This window comes from Cupressus sempervirens, chromosome 2, assembly GCF_028749045.1.
Source record: "Cupressus sempervirens isolate cs-2001-9-10 chromosome 2, ASM2874904v1, whole genome shotgun sequence".
Taxonomy (NCBI): Eukaryota; Viridiplantae; Streptophyta; class Pinopsida; order Cupressales; family Cupressaceae; genus Cupressus; species Cupressus sempervirens.
The window spans coordinates 54,100,070-54,118,253 of record NC_143119.1 but is presented as its reverse complement, the minus strand read 5'-3'; the positions used below and the strand labels follow the sequence as shown (position 1 = coordinate 54,118,253).

Genomic DNA, 18,184 nt, shown 5'->3' with positions numbered 1-18,184 from the left:
GTCCCTTTACAAAGCCAAAAGGTGTCCTTATATAGACATAGAGGTTAATAACTACCTCTCTGAGGTTAATAACTACCTCCCAAATACGTGATTTGGGTGAGGTTAATTAACCTTAACAAAATTAACCTCAAATAACAATGACCACTAATTGAAAAGTATAGCTTGGAACATGTCTTCAGATGGTTGAATCATTGACTTGTTGTGTTACTTGATAAGACTCCTTCATGATCATCACCAAGTTGGATATATTGAATATGGACAAAGAAATAATCTTTCGCAACATCAATTGCTCATGCACTGACAGTAGTCTAAATAGTGATGCTACAATCTTGAATGAAGAAGATAAATTGTCGCTTCGCAAGAACATTTGATTTGAAGAAGGTAATTGTTTCTTTCACTTCTGTGCTCTGAGTCCTCGTAGAAGATCCAAAGTTGTTCTTGGCTGGAGAATAGGTGGTTTTCTTTCTGGCTCTTTAGTTTTGGTATTCTTTGAGGTATCGAGAGTTCCAAAGACTTTCCAAAGCCTTGGTGTTTCATCTACTCCAGCTGATGCAACAGTAGAACCAATCTGGACTTTATGCAAGATGCGGCACCCTTGAAGTATGGCTAGTGAGCTCTACAATCTTTGTCATGGATGATTATTTCCATAAAGCCAATTGATTGTTGCGATACCCATATGCACAAACTAAAGAGTTGGTGTCAATTGTCTTCGGCACGCTCCACTGAGACTATTCCACAACTTAATTGATCGGTTTGCAAGACTTGCACCAGATGCCAAAAGATTGTGGTGGAAAGTGCATCACGTCGAGGCTGTAACTGCATCATTATGTCCCTCCATTCTGTGAAGATACCGATTTCTACCATTAGAGGACAACACTTTTTTTTTTTTTCTGTGTCCTAGATATGAAGCAAGTTATCGTTGCCTCCACTCGCAAGTTGCCTGCCAGATAAGGACCACTTTAATCCACCCAAATTTTTGCTCATGGCCTCTGTATGTCTTTACATTGAAATTATCCATACGGATATCATGAATTATTATTTTAATGTCCTCACTATCGGTTGCAAGAACAGTGTCATTTCAGGAAAGCGAGCCTACACGGCCGTGATGACTTTTTAATGATCTCAACTGTTGATGATATGTTGAGTCCCAAATTCGTACAGCATAACTAGTCAATCCAGTGGCAATATTTTTCCCATCGGGTGTTTAATTAACACTGGTTATTGGACCAACATCGCTATCCACAGTCAATAGCTTAGAGGTAATGCTCTTACTTGTATCCCATAAGTATACCGCATTGTGTTGGAACATTTGGGTCATGAGATTTGTAAAATGTGATGTCTACATTCACTGAACCTCCTCTTTGAAGCTTTCACATAACAATATCATCATATTGGTCCAGTGGGCAAGGTACATATTTGCCAGTATTCACATATGATGCAACATTTTGTGGCTCCAACTTTAAAAGGTGATATGCTACACGGCTCCCTAGCTCTACATTCCCGTGGCTTCTTCAACAAGACTCTTGAGAAGGTAATGATGATGAGATTCCACGGGAAAGCCAATCACCGCCACATTTACCTCCTCCTCCATATTACAAACTGAAGGTAATGCATTGTGTCAAACAACTCGCATGCGGCGTCACCCCCTGTCAAGTGAATGCCGCTAATTGGAGAAGGTCGAGCATTTGGTAAAACAATCGGTCCTTTGTTTATGCTTATTCAGTTCGCATGTCTTGCCTATGTTTGTTTGACTGAAGGCTAGATCATTCTCTCAGAAAATTTGTACACTCCTTTCATTCCACTATTCTCAACGTAAAGGCCAAAACAATTCAAATTCACTATTTTTTTTTTAGAACCAAAAGTTATAGGCGTCATTTAGGCAATATCAGGGAGACTAAGACTGCCCATATTTTAGCCAAATTCTGCTGCAACCTTCTCAAACTCTTTCTGTAGGTTGGAGATCATGGAATCTTGAGTACCAGAAGGAACTCCCCCGTTCATGTCTTGAATGTCGACAATCTTCTCCCGCACACCATTACTATCTACTGCTTCATCTAATACAGTCACTCTCTCTTTCAGATGTACAGAAAGACCTGGGCTGGTTTGGAGCTTCCCAAAAACTCATTAGATTTAAGCTGAAGATGAGGCATAGTTGGTCTAAGCTAATGAAGCAGAGCATGAGTTTGCAAACTTTGTGGAGTTTCTGTATTGGGGGTTGAGTTGTTGGATGTTTTCCCACTCATGGAAGATTTGTTTACAACCTTACCAATCAATGGATCATTCACAGTTGTAACATTGGCAGTGTGTGCAGGAATCCGACCAGGCAAAATAAAAGAGGCAGATTCCATGGCCTCTTCATAAGGGAAGGCATGGATTCTTCGAGATTGTTTCAAGTGAATTCTAAGAAACTTTGGCACTTTACAATCCACAACAACTACGTTACATTGTAAACTCTTGGCACACAATTCCCCTTTGTTTGATAAACACCTATCAAGTATAACCCGTAAAGCACAATGCTTCTCTGCTTCTCTTGCTATCGCTCCTTTTGGTGCTACTGTTTATTGGCACATGGATTTTTACCCAGCGTAGGCATAGAAGACTGCTGGAGTATTCAACATCTTTCGGAGTATTCAACTACAAAGAGGTTAATAACAATGTCAAAGATGTTAATGAATACGTGTTTTTGGTAGCTCTCATTAACCTTTTGAGAGGTTAGGTTAGGAAAAGTGTGTTTTCAAATGCTATCATTAACCTATAGGAGAGGTTAAGAAAAACGTATTTTTGGTGGTTAACATTAACCTTTTAAGAAGTTAAAGGTTAAGAAATACGCGTTTTTGCCGGCAATCATTAACCTTTTACATCTTGAGGCTCAGAAGCTGGATTTCAATGATCTCAAGTGTTGTGCGGAACTGCTAACAAGCCGGGGACATGGAGACTTAAAGATTTGCAGATTTCACAGATAGAATGATCAATTTAAGGCTTAAAACCAGGAAAGTTTTAAATACGAACCATGGCTCGTAGAATTGGAACAAATTCTATGGTCGGGCAACAGCTGGCTCTAACTGGGGACAAGGACTGACAAGGGACGAAGCTCGAATCCAGAATGAATAAAATAATGCCTTATCCATTGGGCTGTAAAATAGAGTCATCTGAGGGACCAATTTACAAAAGAGGGAACAAACACCAAAAACGAGACAACAGAAAGGAAAAACCAGGCAACAAAACAACACAACAAAAACTCCTATCTAGACTATATACAAGGCAGGATTCCCTACCTCCCATGACTCAAGGTATAATCATGCAAATCCATTCACTGGCTGGGGAAAATAAATACCATAGTGTGCTAGCATGTTGCCACTTTCAGGTTCTTGTGAACTCAAGTATAAGTTCTCTTTTTGAATCCCAATTTTGAGACTCTTAGCATGCTTCACATCACTTGATAAAAGAATGTATCCAAATAACCATGTCTCATCAAAAATCTCAGACTTCAAAATCATCTCCACTTCCTGTTGCCTGTCATTGAGGAATTCATTTTGAAAGAGTTGAAGTATAAGGCTTTCAAATTTCTCAACACATTTATGATCTTCTCTTGTACTTTGAAAACCCTCTACTTGAGTTTCTAGTAGTTGGTCATCATGAAGTCTTGAATTCATTTCTGACACCAGACACTCTTTCTTTTCCATGGGAATGATTTTGTTTGTATTCTTTATGAAATTATTCCAATATGAATGCACATCCTTTTCACATTGAATCTTCCCATGATTTATTTCTTCCTCTTCTTCCATCAAATCACTCAAAGAAGAAACAATCATCCTTTTCATTCTGGTGCACACATCCTCTAATGACCCCATCTGATCAGGATAATTGATCATCAATTGATATTGATGTAAGGGAAAATATTTTAAAAGAGCATCATCATCTATGCCTTCCTCTCCACATTTTTCAATCATTAGATCACAACACATTTCTTCAAGGCCAAGTACTTCCCTGGTGCGAGATACCATCACAACGTTTCCTTCAATGTAGTCTCCACTTGTGAACTTGAATGCTTCAAATTCAAGCTTCATGCATGAGAAAGAATGAGAACTTGATGTGTCATCTTCCATTACTTGAAACTTATCTTTCATTTCCATATCTATTGTACTTGTCATTAAACATTCATCAATGTTTACACAAGCTTGGTGCATTAATTTTTCTTGATGACCATCTTCACAAAATGGGAAAACTTCATATTCCACTTGCATGTAACTTGGAAGGGGATCTTTTGATAGCTCATCACCTTTCTCTTGAAAATGATCCTCTACTCTTGCGATGATCATTCCACTTTCTGAAAACTCCTCAACATCCGCAAAAGTAAAGACTTCAATTTCAGGAGTTAATGAAGATGTCTGCAAGATTTCACTTGAGGTTATTTCTTCACCAGTGGTGATAGAAGATTGTGAAAAATATTCTAAAGAGTTGACTTCATCAATAGAGTCCTCATCATTAATGATTAGGGGTGAATTAATAGGAAGGTCTTCTCCACAGAGAAAGTCATCATCTGAAGCATTTAGGCACCAAGTAGGAATAAAAGTAGTATGAAATTCATCTTGATCCGCATTTCTCCCATCTTTTATCATATCTTGTATAGTTTCTGGAGAAATATTTGATATTTCTTTTCCCTTCTCATTAGGATTGAGATGATTGAATATGTTCTCCTGTTTTACATAACTAGACCCTTCTCCCATAGACATCATTTCTTGACCATTTCCTTGATTAGACATAGAATCCTCATCTTCTTTCACACATGAAGATTTAGATGACTCATTTCTAACATTTGGATCAAGAGACATTTTGTTACCAAGGAAATAATTCTTGGATGAGTCTTCTTTCTCAAGTTCTCGCAGTGTTTGAAGTAAAGAAGGATGTACGTTGTTAGGATCCAGGCGTGCATTTCCATAGAATCTTTTTAAAAATTCAACTTGATTAGGATCAATAGGAGCATGATTTTGATGAGCAATAGGTACATAATTTGGAGCACCTTTTTTACCACCACTATCCATCCTTGATTGACATGAATCACTTTTCTGGTCAAACTCTTCCTTATAATTACATGTAGAACTTGTTTCTAAGGATGATTTGGGCTTGTGAGAGAAAAACTGATAATCTTTACCATCTTCTTCTTCTATCTTTTGCAAAGTTTGGAACAAAGATGGATGGATGTTTTCTGGATCTAGTTTTCGCCCACCATAGAAACTCTTCAAGAAGCTAGCCTGCTTAGGATCAAGGAAAATCTGATTTTGTTGGGAGACAGGTGAATAAGAGACATTCCCATTATTTTTCATTGCTGATTTAGATGAAGCACATTTTTCAGCAAGTCCTTCTTTATCTTTGTATGCTGAATCTTTTTCCAAGAAGGATTCTTGATAATGAGAAAGAAACCCATATTCTTTTCTATCATCTTTTTCGATCTTTTGAAAAATTTGTAGCAAGTAAGGATGAACCATTCTTGGATCTAGCCTTTTGCCACCATAAAAATTCTTCAAGAAATCTGCCTGTAAAGGCTCATTAGGAATTGGTTTCTTTGGATAGGAAAAATATTCCTCATCAGAGTCACTGTCACTATCACTTTCCACTTTCCCTTTGTACCAAACCATGCTTTAAATTCGAACCTCAGGTAGAGTCACCAATATTCAATCTTCTAAATAGAGTCACCAACCTTCTTTCACGGGAAGGTACCTTCATCAGCTAAGTTACTGATTGTTATTCACTTGACCTTGGATGTGACCAAGATTTTGCCCGTTCCTTCTTGGAATGACCACTATCCTTTCAACGATTACAACGTTGTGACCAATAGGAGCTCTTCGCAAGATTTCCCCAAATTCTTCTTCTTCTTCAAGAACTTGATTCACCAGATGGTATTGTTGCGCACTTCATCTACACCTCCAGGCTAGAATGTTCAAGTTGAGATGATATCCTCCTGGGTGTCTTGGAATTCGAGGTTCGGTTGGAGAACACGAAAAATGTTCTCACACGAAAGCACCATTGTGCTTCATTACAGGCGACTGTCAATCTTCCTTGTTCAGTCTCCCCAGCGGAGTCGCCAAAAATCTGTTGGTAAACAAATTTGTCACAGAAGAATTTTGCCAATGGAGTGTATGCGGCAAATCGTTCACAACAGTTGGATAGGCCCTTGATATCCGGCCTTCCTCTGCGTTTTGAGGGGCAGCTCCCTCGTATGATATAATTTTTAACAGATTTTCAAATAAAGAATTCAAACTTTAAAATTCCAGGAGAAAGTCATGGAAGACGAATGCACCACACGCCCTCACAACCCTCTGTGGTTAGCAAGATCGATAACGGTGCTGTCCAAGAACTACGCTTGAAAGCAACCAATGTTATTAAGCACATTCATTATCATCTGTAAACATTCGCATAGCACCATGAGAATGTCCACTACAACGTATAACAATTTGGATTTTAAAATAAGAAACCCAAAGTAGATCTCATTTCATTTCCTTGCACCAAGAAAAACAATAGAGATTTTTCAATTCAGAGATAAAAAGTGTACATACTTTCCAAAATTTATCCCTAGATCAAAATTTCAGCATAGTGTTCCCTTATTTTTCCAACCAAAAAGTCCCTTTACAAAGCCAAAAGGTGTCCTTATATAGACATAGAGGTTAATAACTACCTCTCTGAGGTTAATAACTACCTCCCAAATACGTGATTTGGGTGAGGTTAATTAACCTTAACAAAATTAACCTCAAATAACAATGACCACTAATTGAAAAGTATAGCTTGGAACATGTCTTCAGATGGTTGAATCATTGACTTGTTGTGTTACTTGATAAGACTCCTTCATGATCATCACCAAGTTGGATATATTGAATATGGACAAAGAAATAATCTTTCGCAACATCAATTGCTCATGCACTGACAGTAGTCTAAATAGTGATGCTACAATCTTGAATGAAGAAGATAAATTGTCGCTTCGCAAGAACATTTGATTTGAAGAAGGTAATTGTTTCTTTCACTTCTGTGCTCTGAGTCCTCGTAGAAGATCCAAAGTTGTTCTTGGCTGGAGAATAGGTGGTTTTCTTTCTGGCTCTTTAGTTTTGGTATTCTTTGAGGTATTGAGAGTTCCAAAGACTTTCCAAAGCCTTGGTGTTTCATCTACTCCAGCTGATGCAACAGTAGAACCAATCTGGACTCTATGCAAGATGCGGCACCCTTGAAGTATGGCTAGTGAGCTCTACAATCTTTGTCATGGATGATTATTTCCATAAAGCCAATTGATTGTCGCGATACCCATATGCACAAACTAAAGAGTTGGTGTCAATTGTCTTCGGCACGCTCCACTGAGACTATTCCACAACTTAATTGATCGGTTTGCAAGACTTGCACCAGATGCCAAAAGATTGTGGTGGAAAGTGCATCACGCCGAGGCTGTAACTGCATCATTATGTCCCTCCATTCTGTGAAGATACCGATTTCTACCATTAGAGGACGACACTTTTTTTTCTTTTTTGTGTCCTAGATATGAAGCAAGTTATCGTTGCCTCCACTCGCAAGTTGCCTGCCAGATAAGGACCACTTTAATCCACCCAAATTTCTGCTCATGGCCTCTGTATGTCTTTACATTGAAATTATCCATACGGATATCATGAATTATTATTTTAATGTCCTCACTATCGGTTGCAAGAACAGTGTCATTTCAGGAAAGCAAGCCTACACAGCCGTGATGACTTTTTAATGATCTCAACTGTTGATGATATGTTGAGTCCCAAATTCGTACAGCATAACTAGTCAATCCAGTGGCAATATTTTTCCCATCGGGTGTTTAATTAACACTGGTTATTGGACCAACATCGCTATCCACAGTCAATAGCTTAGAGGTAATGCTCTTACTTGTATCCCATAAGTATACCGCATTGTGTTGGAACATTTGGGTCATGAGATTTGTAAAATGTGATGTCTACATTCACTGAACCTCCTCTTTGAAGCTTTCACATAACAATACCATCATATTGGTCCAGTGGGCAAGGTACATATTTGCCAGTATTCACATATGATGCAACATTTTGTGGCTCCAACTTTAAAAGGTGATATGCTGCACGGCTCCCTAGCTCTACATTCCCGTGGCTTCTTCAACAAGACTCTTGAGAAGGTAATGATGATGAGATTCCACGGGAAAGCCAATCACCGCCACATTTACCTCCTCCTCCATATTACAAACTGAAGGTAATGCATTGTGTCAAACAACTCGCATGCGACGTCACCCCTTGTCAAGTGAATGCCGCTAATTGGGGAAGGTCGAGCATTTGGTAAAACAATCGGTCCTTTGTTTATGCTTATTCAGTTCGCATGTCTTGCCTATGTTTGTTTGACTGAAGGCTAGATCATTCTCTCAGAAAATTTGTACACTCCTTTCATTCCACTATTCTCAACGTAAAGGCCAAAACAATTCAAATTCACTATTTTTTTTTAGAACCAAAAGTTATAGGCGTCATTTAGGCAGTATCAGGGAGACTAAGACTGCCCATATTTTAGCCAAATTCTGCTGCAACCTTCTCAAACTCTTTTTGTAGGTTGGAGATCATGGAATCCTGAGTACCAGAAGGAACTTCCCCGTTCATGTCTTGAATGTCGACAATCTTCTCCCGCACACCATTACTATCTACTGCTTCATCTAATACAGTCACTCTCTCTTTCAGATGTACAGAAAGACCTGGGCTGGTTTGGAGCTTCCCAAAAACTCATTAGATTTAAGCTGAAGATGAGGCATAGTTGGTCTAAGCTAATGAAGCAGAGCATGAGTTTGCAAACTTTGTGGAGTTTCTGTATTGGGGGTTGAGTTGTTGGATGTTTTCCCACTCATGGGAGATTCGTTTACAACCTTACCAATCAATGGATCATTCACAGTTGTAACATTGGCAGTGTGTGCAGGAATCCGACCAGGCAAAATAAAAGAGGCAGATTCCATGGCCTCTTCATAAGGGAAGGCATGGATTCTTCGAGATTGTTTCAAGTGAATTCTAAGAAACTTTGGCACTTTACAATCCACAACAACTACGTTACATTGTAAACTCTTGGCACACAATTCCCCTTTGTTTGATAAACACCTATCAAGTATAACCCGAGAAGCACAATGCTTCTCTGCTTCTCTTGCTATCGCTCCTTTTGGTGCTACTGTTTATTGGCACATGGATTTTTACCCAGCGTAGGCATAGAAGACTGCTGGAGTATTCAACATCTTTCGGAGTATTCAACTACAAAGAGGTTAATAACAATGTCAAAGATGTTAATGAATACGTGTTTTTGGTAGCTCTCATTAACCTTTTGAGAGGTTAGGTTAGGAAAAGCGTGTTTTCGAATGCTATCATTAACCTATAGGAGAGGTTAAGAAAAACGTATTTTTGGTGGTTAACATTAACCTTTTAAGAAGTTAAAGGTTAAGAAATACGCGTTTTTGCCGGCAATCATTAACCTTTTACATCTTGAGGCTCAGAAGCTGGATTTCAATGATCTCAAGTGCTGTGTGGAACTGCTAACGAGCCGGGGACATGGAGACTTAAAGATTTGCAGATTTCACAGATAAAATGATCAATTTAAGGCTTAAAACCAGGCAAGTTTTAAATACGAACCATGGCTCGTAGAATTGGAACAAATTCTATGGTCGGGCAACAGAATGCAAGGGAATTTTCGGACTTGGATATACTTCAAGGTTAATACATTGCGCGCTTGTTCTTTTTTGTAAGACATTTTTACTTCAAAACTATAACCTCTTCCAACAAACTTTATGCATAGCGGTGCTTGGTAACAGTGTGAAATTGTTTTCAGAACACTCTTGTGGAGTGTTATTATTGTGGCTGCCCAATTGTGCCTATCATTGTTCGCACAAAGAGTATTGTTGATAACCGTGATGAAACTATGGTCGAAATTTCTAACTCTACCAAAAGATCACTTTATGATAAATTTAATTCCGCTTAATCACATTCACATTTTATCATTTCCTCCGGAAAACATCCCAGAATAGACAAGAATATCTACACAAGTTCACAGTAGTTGTAAATTATTAAAATAAATTTGATTTTAAGATACTCGTATTTTTTATTCATATAAAAATTTATTCTCAATTTCTTGTTCACATTAAAGTTAGCTCTAAATCATTGTCTCGTTTTCTTAATATGCATATGCCCTACTCGCCATTGACAAATTGTTTTCTCTATTGAATATTAAAATGAACATTTATTTTGACTACCGTTTGTAACGTACACACCCCTAATTACCAATGATGATGGGAACAAATTTTTATTTATTTTAAAAAAATTTATCCTTCTTTTTAATTAATGTAATTAAGGCTTGCATATGAAATTTGGGCTAAATCCCTTTAGATGTTAAGTATGCTAATCTTCTACAGGCGTATGCTCTGTGTCATAAGATGGTTCCATCTCTATGCACCTTTTTAACATCTTGACTCTGAAAATTAGGTGGTAGTAGAGAATTAAACTTTTCAGTAGGAATTGTTTTAAAATACAAAACATTATTTGAAAAACAAAATCAGTAGTCATAATTTAAAATAGAGGAGACACGGGTACAGACCAGCAGAGCTCAAGGAGAAATTAATTTTTTATTCAGTGATAAAAAGATCAAGCCATAAAATGGCAATCAATACAATATGTTCTAGAGTTGAACAACAAAGAACAACTTTCAAATATTGATCTGCCCTCTTGCAGATTGTTGTAAGGGAAAAAGCTAAGTAAACAATCAATTTACTTAAAGGGTGAGAAGGCCAATCTTTTGATTGAATCCAACACCTCCTCACAAGAATACATAATGAGAAGACTAGAGTTCTGTAGCTATGAGAAACAACATCATTGTAAGGAATACAATTATAATCATGGAAACTTCTGAGTTCCTTGCGGAAACAGAGCAATCTAATTGAGAAGAATTAGCTTAGCTTTCTAATTCAAAATTAACAGAATGTTGCAGATCACCTATGTGAAGAAGGTGAGAACCCACTGGCAGCTTTCTAGTGCCATTTTTATCAACAACGCTGAGCTCCTTGCATACATCAACATTGAAATGGACTCTTCTCTTGCTTCCTATTGGGACGTGAATCTTTCTGAACCCAACCAACTGCTTCTTAGGAGCATGATATTTGTATGGTGGTGAAGAAAATAAGAATAGTACGTGGCTCCCATCTCTAGGGCCAACATTCTCTACATCAACATGGACCTCCATGAGCAAGTCCTGACACTTAGTGTGTGTTACTCTGACAGCTTTACAAGAAGAATTGGTGTTTCCATGGAAACATGCATGTTTACCACCCATGGGAAGAGTAACCAGCTTAGGTGCCCGAACTAGACTGTGTTTAAAGTTTGTGTAACTCAGACCATCCCCAAACATATAAACAGTTTTACCCTCGTAGAATCTGTAAGTTCGACCAGGATATCCTTTGGCTGCATCGGGCCTCATGTTCATGTCAGTCATGGAAACTTTAACATACTCTTGCGGGTACCAAGTTACAGGCAATCTCCCACCTAAATAGAACAAACAAGGGCATAAGTCAGTTGCCACCTATGAATAAATTTTACATCATTAAGCTTAAACATTCATATGAACTTGCAGGCACTGAGTAAAACTAGGGGAAGAGATCCAGTAGTCATTAGGGGTTTCAATAACCATGATAGAGTAGAGATGTCATGGATAACCTCTATAGTCGATCACACACACACTAATAGTCAATAATTTTTTAGCTTTTATAGTTAGTGATTGACCCATTTGTGCACCACTATTGAGACATTTCATAACAATTACAGGGACATTTTACCATAAGTATTGGTGTTTTTTTGGTGTTTTTGATGGGTGACTATTGCCAATTGGGAATGAACCATAGTTACACCGTCCTGGGGGACGGGGGGACAACGGAACAGGGGGACAAGTTTCTGGAATGGGGGAACAGAGGGGCCTTAATTTGGGGACGGTTGGGGGACAGCGGGGAACAATGGTAGGGGGCTGGGAAGGGGTTGTGTATACTATACATATGGTAAGTAAAATGCTAGTTATGAAATGATGTATTGCGATATAAGATATAAAGATGTAAAAGAGTAAATACTTGAACATTGCATTGAATTGGAACATCGAACATTTAACATAAATAGTCAAATCAGCAAATAGTCAACACAGACATCCCGCATCCTTTGCAGAGGTGGTGGAAATTTGTGGTGCCACTGGGGACGGGGAACGGATCCCCAAGTCCTCGGTGCATCCAAGTCTCGGGGACATGAGGTAAAAAGAGGGGGGACACGTCCCCGTGTTACTATGGAATGAAGATAAAAGGTATCGGCTAGTGTTCTAAAATGACAGAGTCTGACCGCTTTGCACTCCACAGCCTCTACAGAGAGATCCGTAAATGCTCAAATGCCGAAAACTTAGCTTTAAGCTCTTGAGTCGCCTACAAAGGTACATCGAAAAAAATTGGTAGAATCCAACTTACAATCTAGGAGATCTTAGTGTGCAAAGTTAAACCAGGCAACTACTGGATCACTTCCCCTGGTCCTATAATCAGTTTCAGTATAGGTTCCCCTAGTCCTATAATCAGTTTCAGTATAGGTTTTGATTCAATTTGGAACTTCTGAAACCATTTGTTCATGCTGATTTTGGCTTTTGGTGAAAAAACTTAAATGACATATTTGAATGCCCTGAAACCTCTTCGTTTGTGCATGCTGATTTTGGCTTTTGGCAAAACAGTTAAATGAGATATTTGGGAGTCCTTGCCCTGAAGATTCTGCGAGAGACAAAGCCTAGCCTAGTTTGTCAAATTAGACTTTCGACCCTAAAAGGGCTGCCTTAAAGGGTAATTATCTCAAACCAAATATTACTTCACTAGTAACCAAAAAGAAATCACATGTGAACAGAACCATTCTAGGGAGTGGGGACGAGATAGCCCTTGCCTATAAGTTTGCTACTCTAAGGAAACCCTACCAAAATAGAGAAGGGAGTTCAGCTTTCTCAATATTAACAGGAATTCTGATTTTATGACATTAGTTTATGAAAATAGGTAAATGAGTCCTGACACACATGTATTATTACCTGGGTTATATTGTCCAAAAATTATATCTGCAATGGCTGCCCCTCCTGCTTGTCCTGGATAACCCACCCAGATAATGCCTGCAATTTTATCATCATCCTTTGCAAATGTTATATCGAAAGGACCGCCTGACATGATCACAAGAATTACTGGTCCCTTTGATGCACTTGCAACCTGGGATACCAGCTGCTGTTGCTGGCCAGGTAAGAGCAAACTTGTTCTATCCAGCCCCTCTGCCTCTACTGACAAGTCACCGCCTACTACTAACACTGTTGCATCTGCCCCGCTTGCTGTATTGACTGCTCCCGCCAACAAATCATTCCCGGTACATGCCACGTTTGAGCAACCTGGTGCAAAATGAGTTTGAGCGTATTTGGAGAGGCCGTCAAGGGGTGATGTATACCTGCACGGAATACCTGTTCAGAATGACCAAGAAAAACCCTATTAAGGATTTATGAAGGGAACAACAAGCACTAACCAATTGTCCCTAAAGAAAAAGAAAAAACTCTAAATTGATGCGTTTCTAACCAATAAAACTGAATAAATAGTTTGAGATTTGCCACATTTACTGCATGTGACATCAAGATAAAGGATAATTGAAAGGCAATGAACCGGGACCATCACTATTTGGTACACTCGATTGCATGGAATCTGACAACAAATGGCTCCGGTACACTGGCAAGATACTACGTAGGGAAAATTGCACCATATCAATGATCTAAAGAGGCAATTCCATTATCACACAGTTGGAGATGGGTGATTTTTGCCTAGATGGTCTTCTAGTCTTGTCTGCTTAATAGTATATGTGATTCCTTTCTACTCATATTGTGACATAAAAAGAGCTTTATATGGCTAGTTTTGGGGACGTCTTTTGCAGTTTAATTTCCCTGATTAATGAGCATTAGTGGGTACCTTCATAGTTGCCAATCATAACTCTGGTTCCATTTGCATTGGGCCCAATGACAGCCAAGGACTTAATATTGTTTGTGGCCAGTGGTAATGCACCCTTATTCTTGAGAAGCACTATCCCCTGCCTGGCGGCATCCACAGCGAGTTCTTGATGCTCTGCAGTACAAACATCTTTCGGTCCCAGATTTCCATATGGCTGCTTGGCGGGATCCCCATCAAACCAACCAAGTCTCATCAATGTCGTGAAGGTGTTGACCAGAGCATTATCAACTAGGGACTCGTCTACTTTGCCTGCCTTCACAGCTGCTTCTGTGTGGTCCCCAAGGAAGGATCCACAGTCCAGATCCAAACCTGCGCTCAGTGCAATGTACATTATTACATTTTTCATTCAATCCCAATTTTAACAATCGGGCATGAGAATTTCAATTGAGAGGATTGGTTACCTGCTTTAATGGTGTCAGCAACTGCATCTTCTGGGTTGGCTGTATAGTGCTGCTGTTTGTATAATACATCAACGGAATCGCAGTCGGAGACTATGTACCTGTATAGAAGAATGACTCGTACATATATTGATATGAACATGGTAAAGAATGTTTAACAGAAATCCGAGATGTTCAAACATTTTGTCAAACATATGTCTTACCCGTTCAAGTTCCAGTTACCCCTCACAGTACCAGAGAGGAGATTTTTGTCCGCGCAGGTTGGGACGCCGTTTACTTTGTTGTAAGAGCACATCACACTCGCTACTTTGCCGTCCGACACGCAGCTCTTGAATGGCGGATTGAATGTGTCCTCCAAATCTTGCTTTGAAACCTGCGAAAAGGAAAACCATGCTTTTGATATTGCTCAATAAAAAAAATCCCATACCCGCCAGAGTTCCCTTCCAGCAGAAGTATCATTTCATTTCAGGCGATCTTAGAAAGGAATATGCAGAGAGTTGAAGAGTGTGATCCTTGGTTCTATAAACTGCTCAGTCTAGTTTATGTCATTAAGATATTTCATTTCTTTTAACGGGAACTTTAGACAAATGAGCCTCAAACCAATTGGCATGCAAACTGTATCAAACGAATTGTGCAGGTTTGCATGTAGTTGAGATGATGCAGTTTGGTTACCGTCCCCGTGTGCCGAGCAATTGGCAGAGTCTGCAGAATGGCGTATGCCAATGGGGTAAACGAATCAATTTCACACGAGTATAGACCATTTTAAGGCTTGTTTTGAATATGCTAATTCAATGCTTTCTCTATTGCTCGACAGTTGACAGGAATGCAATCGCATAGATAATCCCAATAGCCAGCCCACTATGTGTCAACAAACCCTGATTAAAGTATCAAAAGGTCGGAGAGCAAATGGGCCACAGGGTGTACAAAACTAAAGCTGAATCCAACACATTATTATCATACGTCTTTTTCTCAAATTAGATGGATTTTCACAGAATTAAACACATGACCAAGACACCATTAGCCATGGCATCAAACCCACACTGATGACTAGGACTAGAATATGATTACTCAAGGGGATCCTGGCAAAGAAATTTTCAACATTTAAGAAAATAACGTAGAAAGTGCATTCCGCCTTCTACATTCCTCCGCAAAATAACGGAATTCCTTGTGAGGCCACGTCCCTGTGTCCCCTTTTGTGCTAATAAAGCCAAACTTTTTCACTGTTACAGACTCAAAAGGAAAGTTTCCAACAACGGGGTTCCACTAATTGCGCGGAATATATGCTACCCGGATTCTCTCAAAATACGTAGGATGATAAGGCAATAGCTAGACCCATTTGTATTGAATATACTCTGGCATAGCGGATAAGCCCCTCCATTACATCTACCGCGCCACAGGCTTGAAACAAAGTGTACAGACGAGATGGTATTGTATACAGGTTTGCAAAGGGGCAGAGGCTTCAGGCCTGGGAGGCCGGTCACGGTTTATTGAAGCGTGTGCCTCCCTCCTGCCTAGTATCTAGTGCCTAATGCGGCATGGGCCACCCTTTCAATTGTCTTCCCCATTAACTAATTCAACACGCATCATCTAAAATCTGACACCGTTCCACACACCCAATGGCATCACTATGTCTTAAACTGCCAGATATATTCTATTCCAAAGTAATATTTCGTTGACAAATGTTCATCAACTAACCACTATCTCCACTCTAATTGCACAGAAGATTATGTTTTCCAACCCCCAATTCAAGAAAAAGGGAAATAGTGGGGGAGTGGATAGAGGTTTACCTGGGCATCGAACGTATAACGTTGAACGCCGTTCCAATTGTCGACGTCATAGGCGGTATAGTGCTTACAGCAAGCGGCGACCTTGAGCCTATTGGGATCTGCACCGTCGGTTTCCTGCAATCCCCTCACGTAGTTGGAACCGTATTTGCTGGCCACCACGGGATCCTCTCCGGGAGTCTCCTGCCCTCTTCCCCATCTCGGATCCCGGAATATGTTTACATTGGGGCTCCAGTACGTTAGCCCCGCCTGCCCCACATTATACATTGCCCGCGCTTCCGTCGACACCACCTGCGCAAAGAAACAGAATTCCACTCCTGTAACAACTAGGATAAATTCGTAATCCTGATCAAAATATCTCTATCAAAAGTGAGAAAAATCTAAACATTGTTACAGCTAGGTGTGCCCTGCAAATTAACTGTAACTACATTCGTTTCTCCAATTGTACCCAATTTGACCATTCCCCTTTGGTTTTTTGGTAGGATTCTGCTCAAGGGGTGATTTATTTCAAGGCCTAGAAAGATAGCAATGTCCGGTAAATCCAAAGTACTGTCCTGAGTTGAACACAACTGACATAGGTAGGCAGGACGGAAGGCTGAGGACTGAAATTTAATACAAGCGCTGACATACTATTCGTCAGAGCATAGACTGATCCAGCTCCCAAAGAAAATTGCACATGAATGCAGGTATTTATTAAATTATAGTCCATTGACTGCAAGTTCTCTGCACCCCTATGCAGAAGACCAATGGTGAGTAATTAGCTACTGAATCAGCTGAAAAACAGAGCAATTACTCTGTTTCAATAGTGTATTGATGAGAGTTTGTATTAATAAGGCTGCACTGATTGGTTCAAAATTTGGCGGATTTGTTCAAACTTATGAATTCACAACCAATGCCGAGAAGATGCTTAGGAGTCGGCCTGACGCAATCAATGTTAAAGAAACAAAACCCAAATATGGCAGACATGTTGGGGTTGAACTGAAAAAACAAAGAAAGCATTGGAAGAGAGAGATTTGACTTTACACACCCGACCAATGGCTTCCCAGAGAGTGGTATTGAAGGAAGCCGCAGTAAGAATGACTTGAGGAAAACTGGTAGCCCCTGGAACGCTGCCCCCGAATCGAGTCCCGGGGCCTACATTTGACACTCCATGCAACGCTTCAGACCACCAATTGTAAGCAGGAATACCCAGCCTGGGAACAGCACTGGCTGCATTCACAAGCTGCCCGACTTTCTCCTTCAATGTGAGGCGCCCAATGAGGTCCTGCACTCTCTGCAAAACGGGCAGAGACGTGCTGCAGAATGGAAACGAGCTCTGCCCAGTACTAGGATCACAGGGGAAAGCAGGGGCAGAGTCCACAACTACTGCTCCATTCAAAACCAGGCCAATGAAAACCAACAAAGCCACCAAATACTCCATTAGAGAGGGGCAAAGGAGATCTAATGAACACAATGGTTTTGTCCTCTTCATTTTTCGATACGTTCAACAAGCAGGAGGCCTCGTTGATGAATGGACCGTTCAGGCGAGGAGACCATAAATAGATCTCCCTCCAGTGGGTGATGCCAACAAACGGCAACTTCAGTTGGCTATCAACCCACCAACTTACCTGTGGCAATGGCATTTCCAACAAGTAACAAGAGGCTTTTATAGATCAAAACTAATCATCCATTTGCCCTCTTCATCATTCTTCATTCGCTTATAATGTACGTATTTCCCTTCCCTTTCCCCACCCCCACATCTCACCAAGCTTTTCATTACTGGAGTCAGCAGATCCTGAGGACCATTTCTGACGGAATTTTCGCATCGGGAAAAAGAAAACAGCTAAGCCTTGTCAATGTTGTCCTCCTCCATCCTCATGTCGTATGCCCATTAATTGTTGAGTGTACTTCGCTCCAAGGATATTCTTATCATTTAAATGTATGTACGGGGTTTCCAAGGATTAAAAATAGCGCATGAAACTCTATTACGCACGTAT

At 39.9% G+C, this 18,184-nt stretch overlaps 1 protein-coding gene across 1 annotated transcript; it reads right to left on the bottom strand.

Moving 5' to 3' along the window:
• Positions 1-10,595: 10,595 nt before the first annotated feature.
• LOC149571029 (beta-xylosidase/alpha-L-arabinofuranosidase 1-like) lies at positions 10,596-18,180 on the bottom strand. The gene is made up of 7 exons (XM_089812590.1): positions 17,236-18,180; positions 16,212-16,499; positions 14,628-14,797; positions 14,428-14,525; positions 13,988-14,335; positions 13,078-13,491; positions 10,596-11,525 (listed from the first exon to the last, which is right to left on the bottom strand). The coding sequence occupies exons 1-7, from the start codon at positions 17,677-17,679 to the stop codon at positions 10,939-10,941; spliced, it is 2,349 nt and encodes a 782-aa protein (XP_089668716.1). The 5' UTR covers positions 17,680-18,180; the 3' UTR covers positions 10,596-10,938.
• Positions 18,181-18,184: the final 4 nt, after the last annotated feature.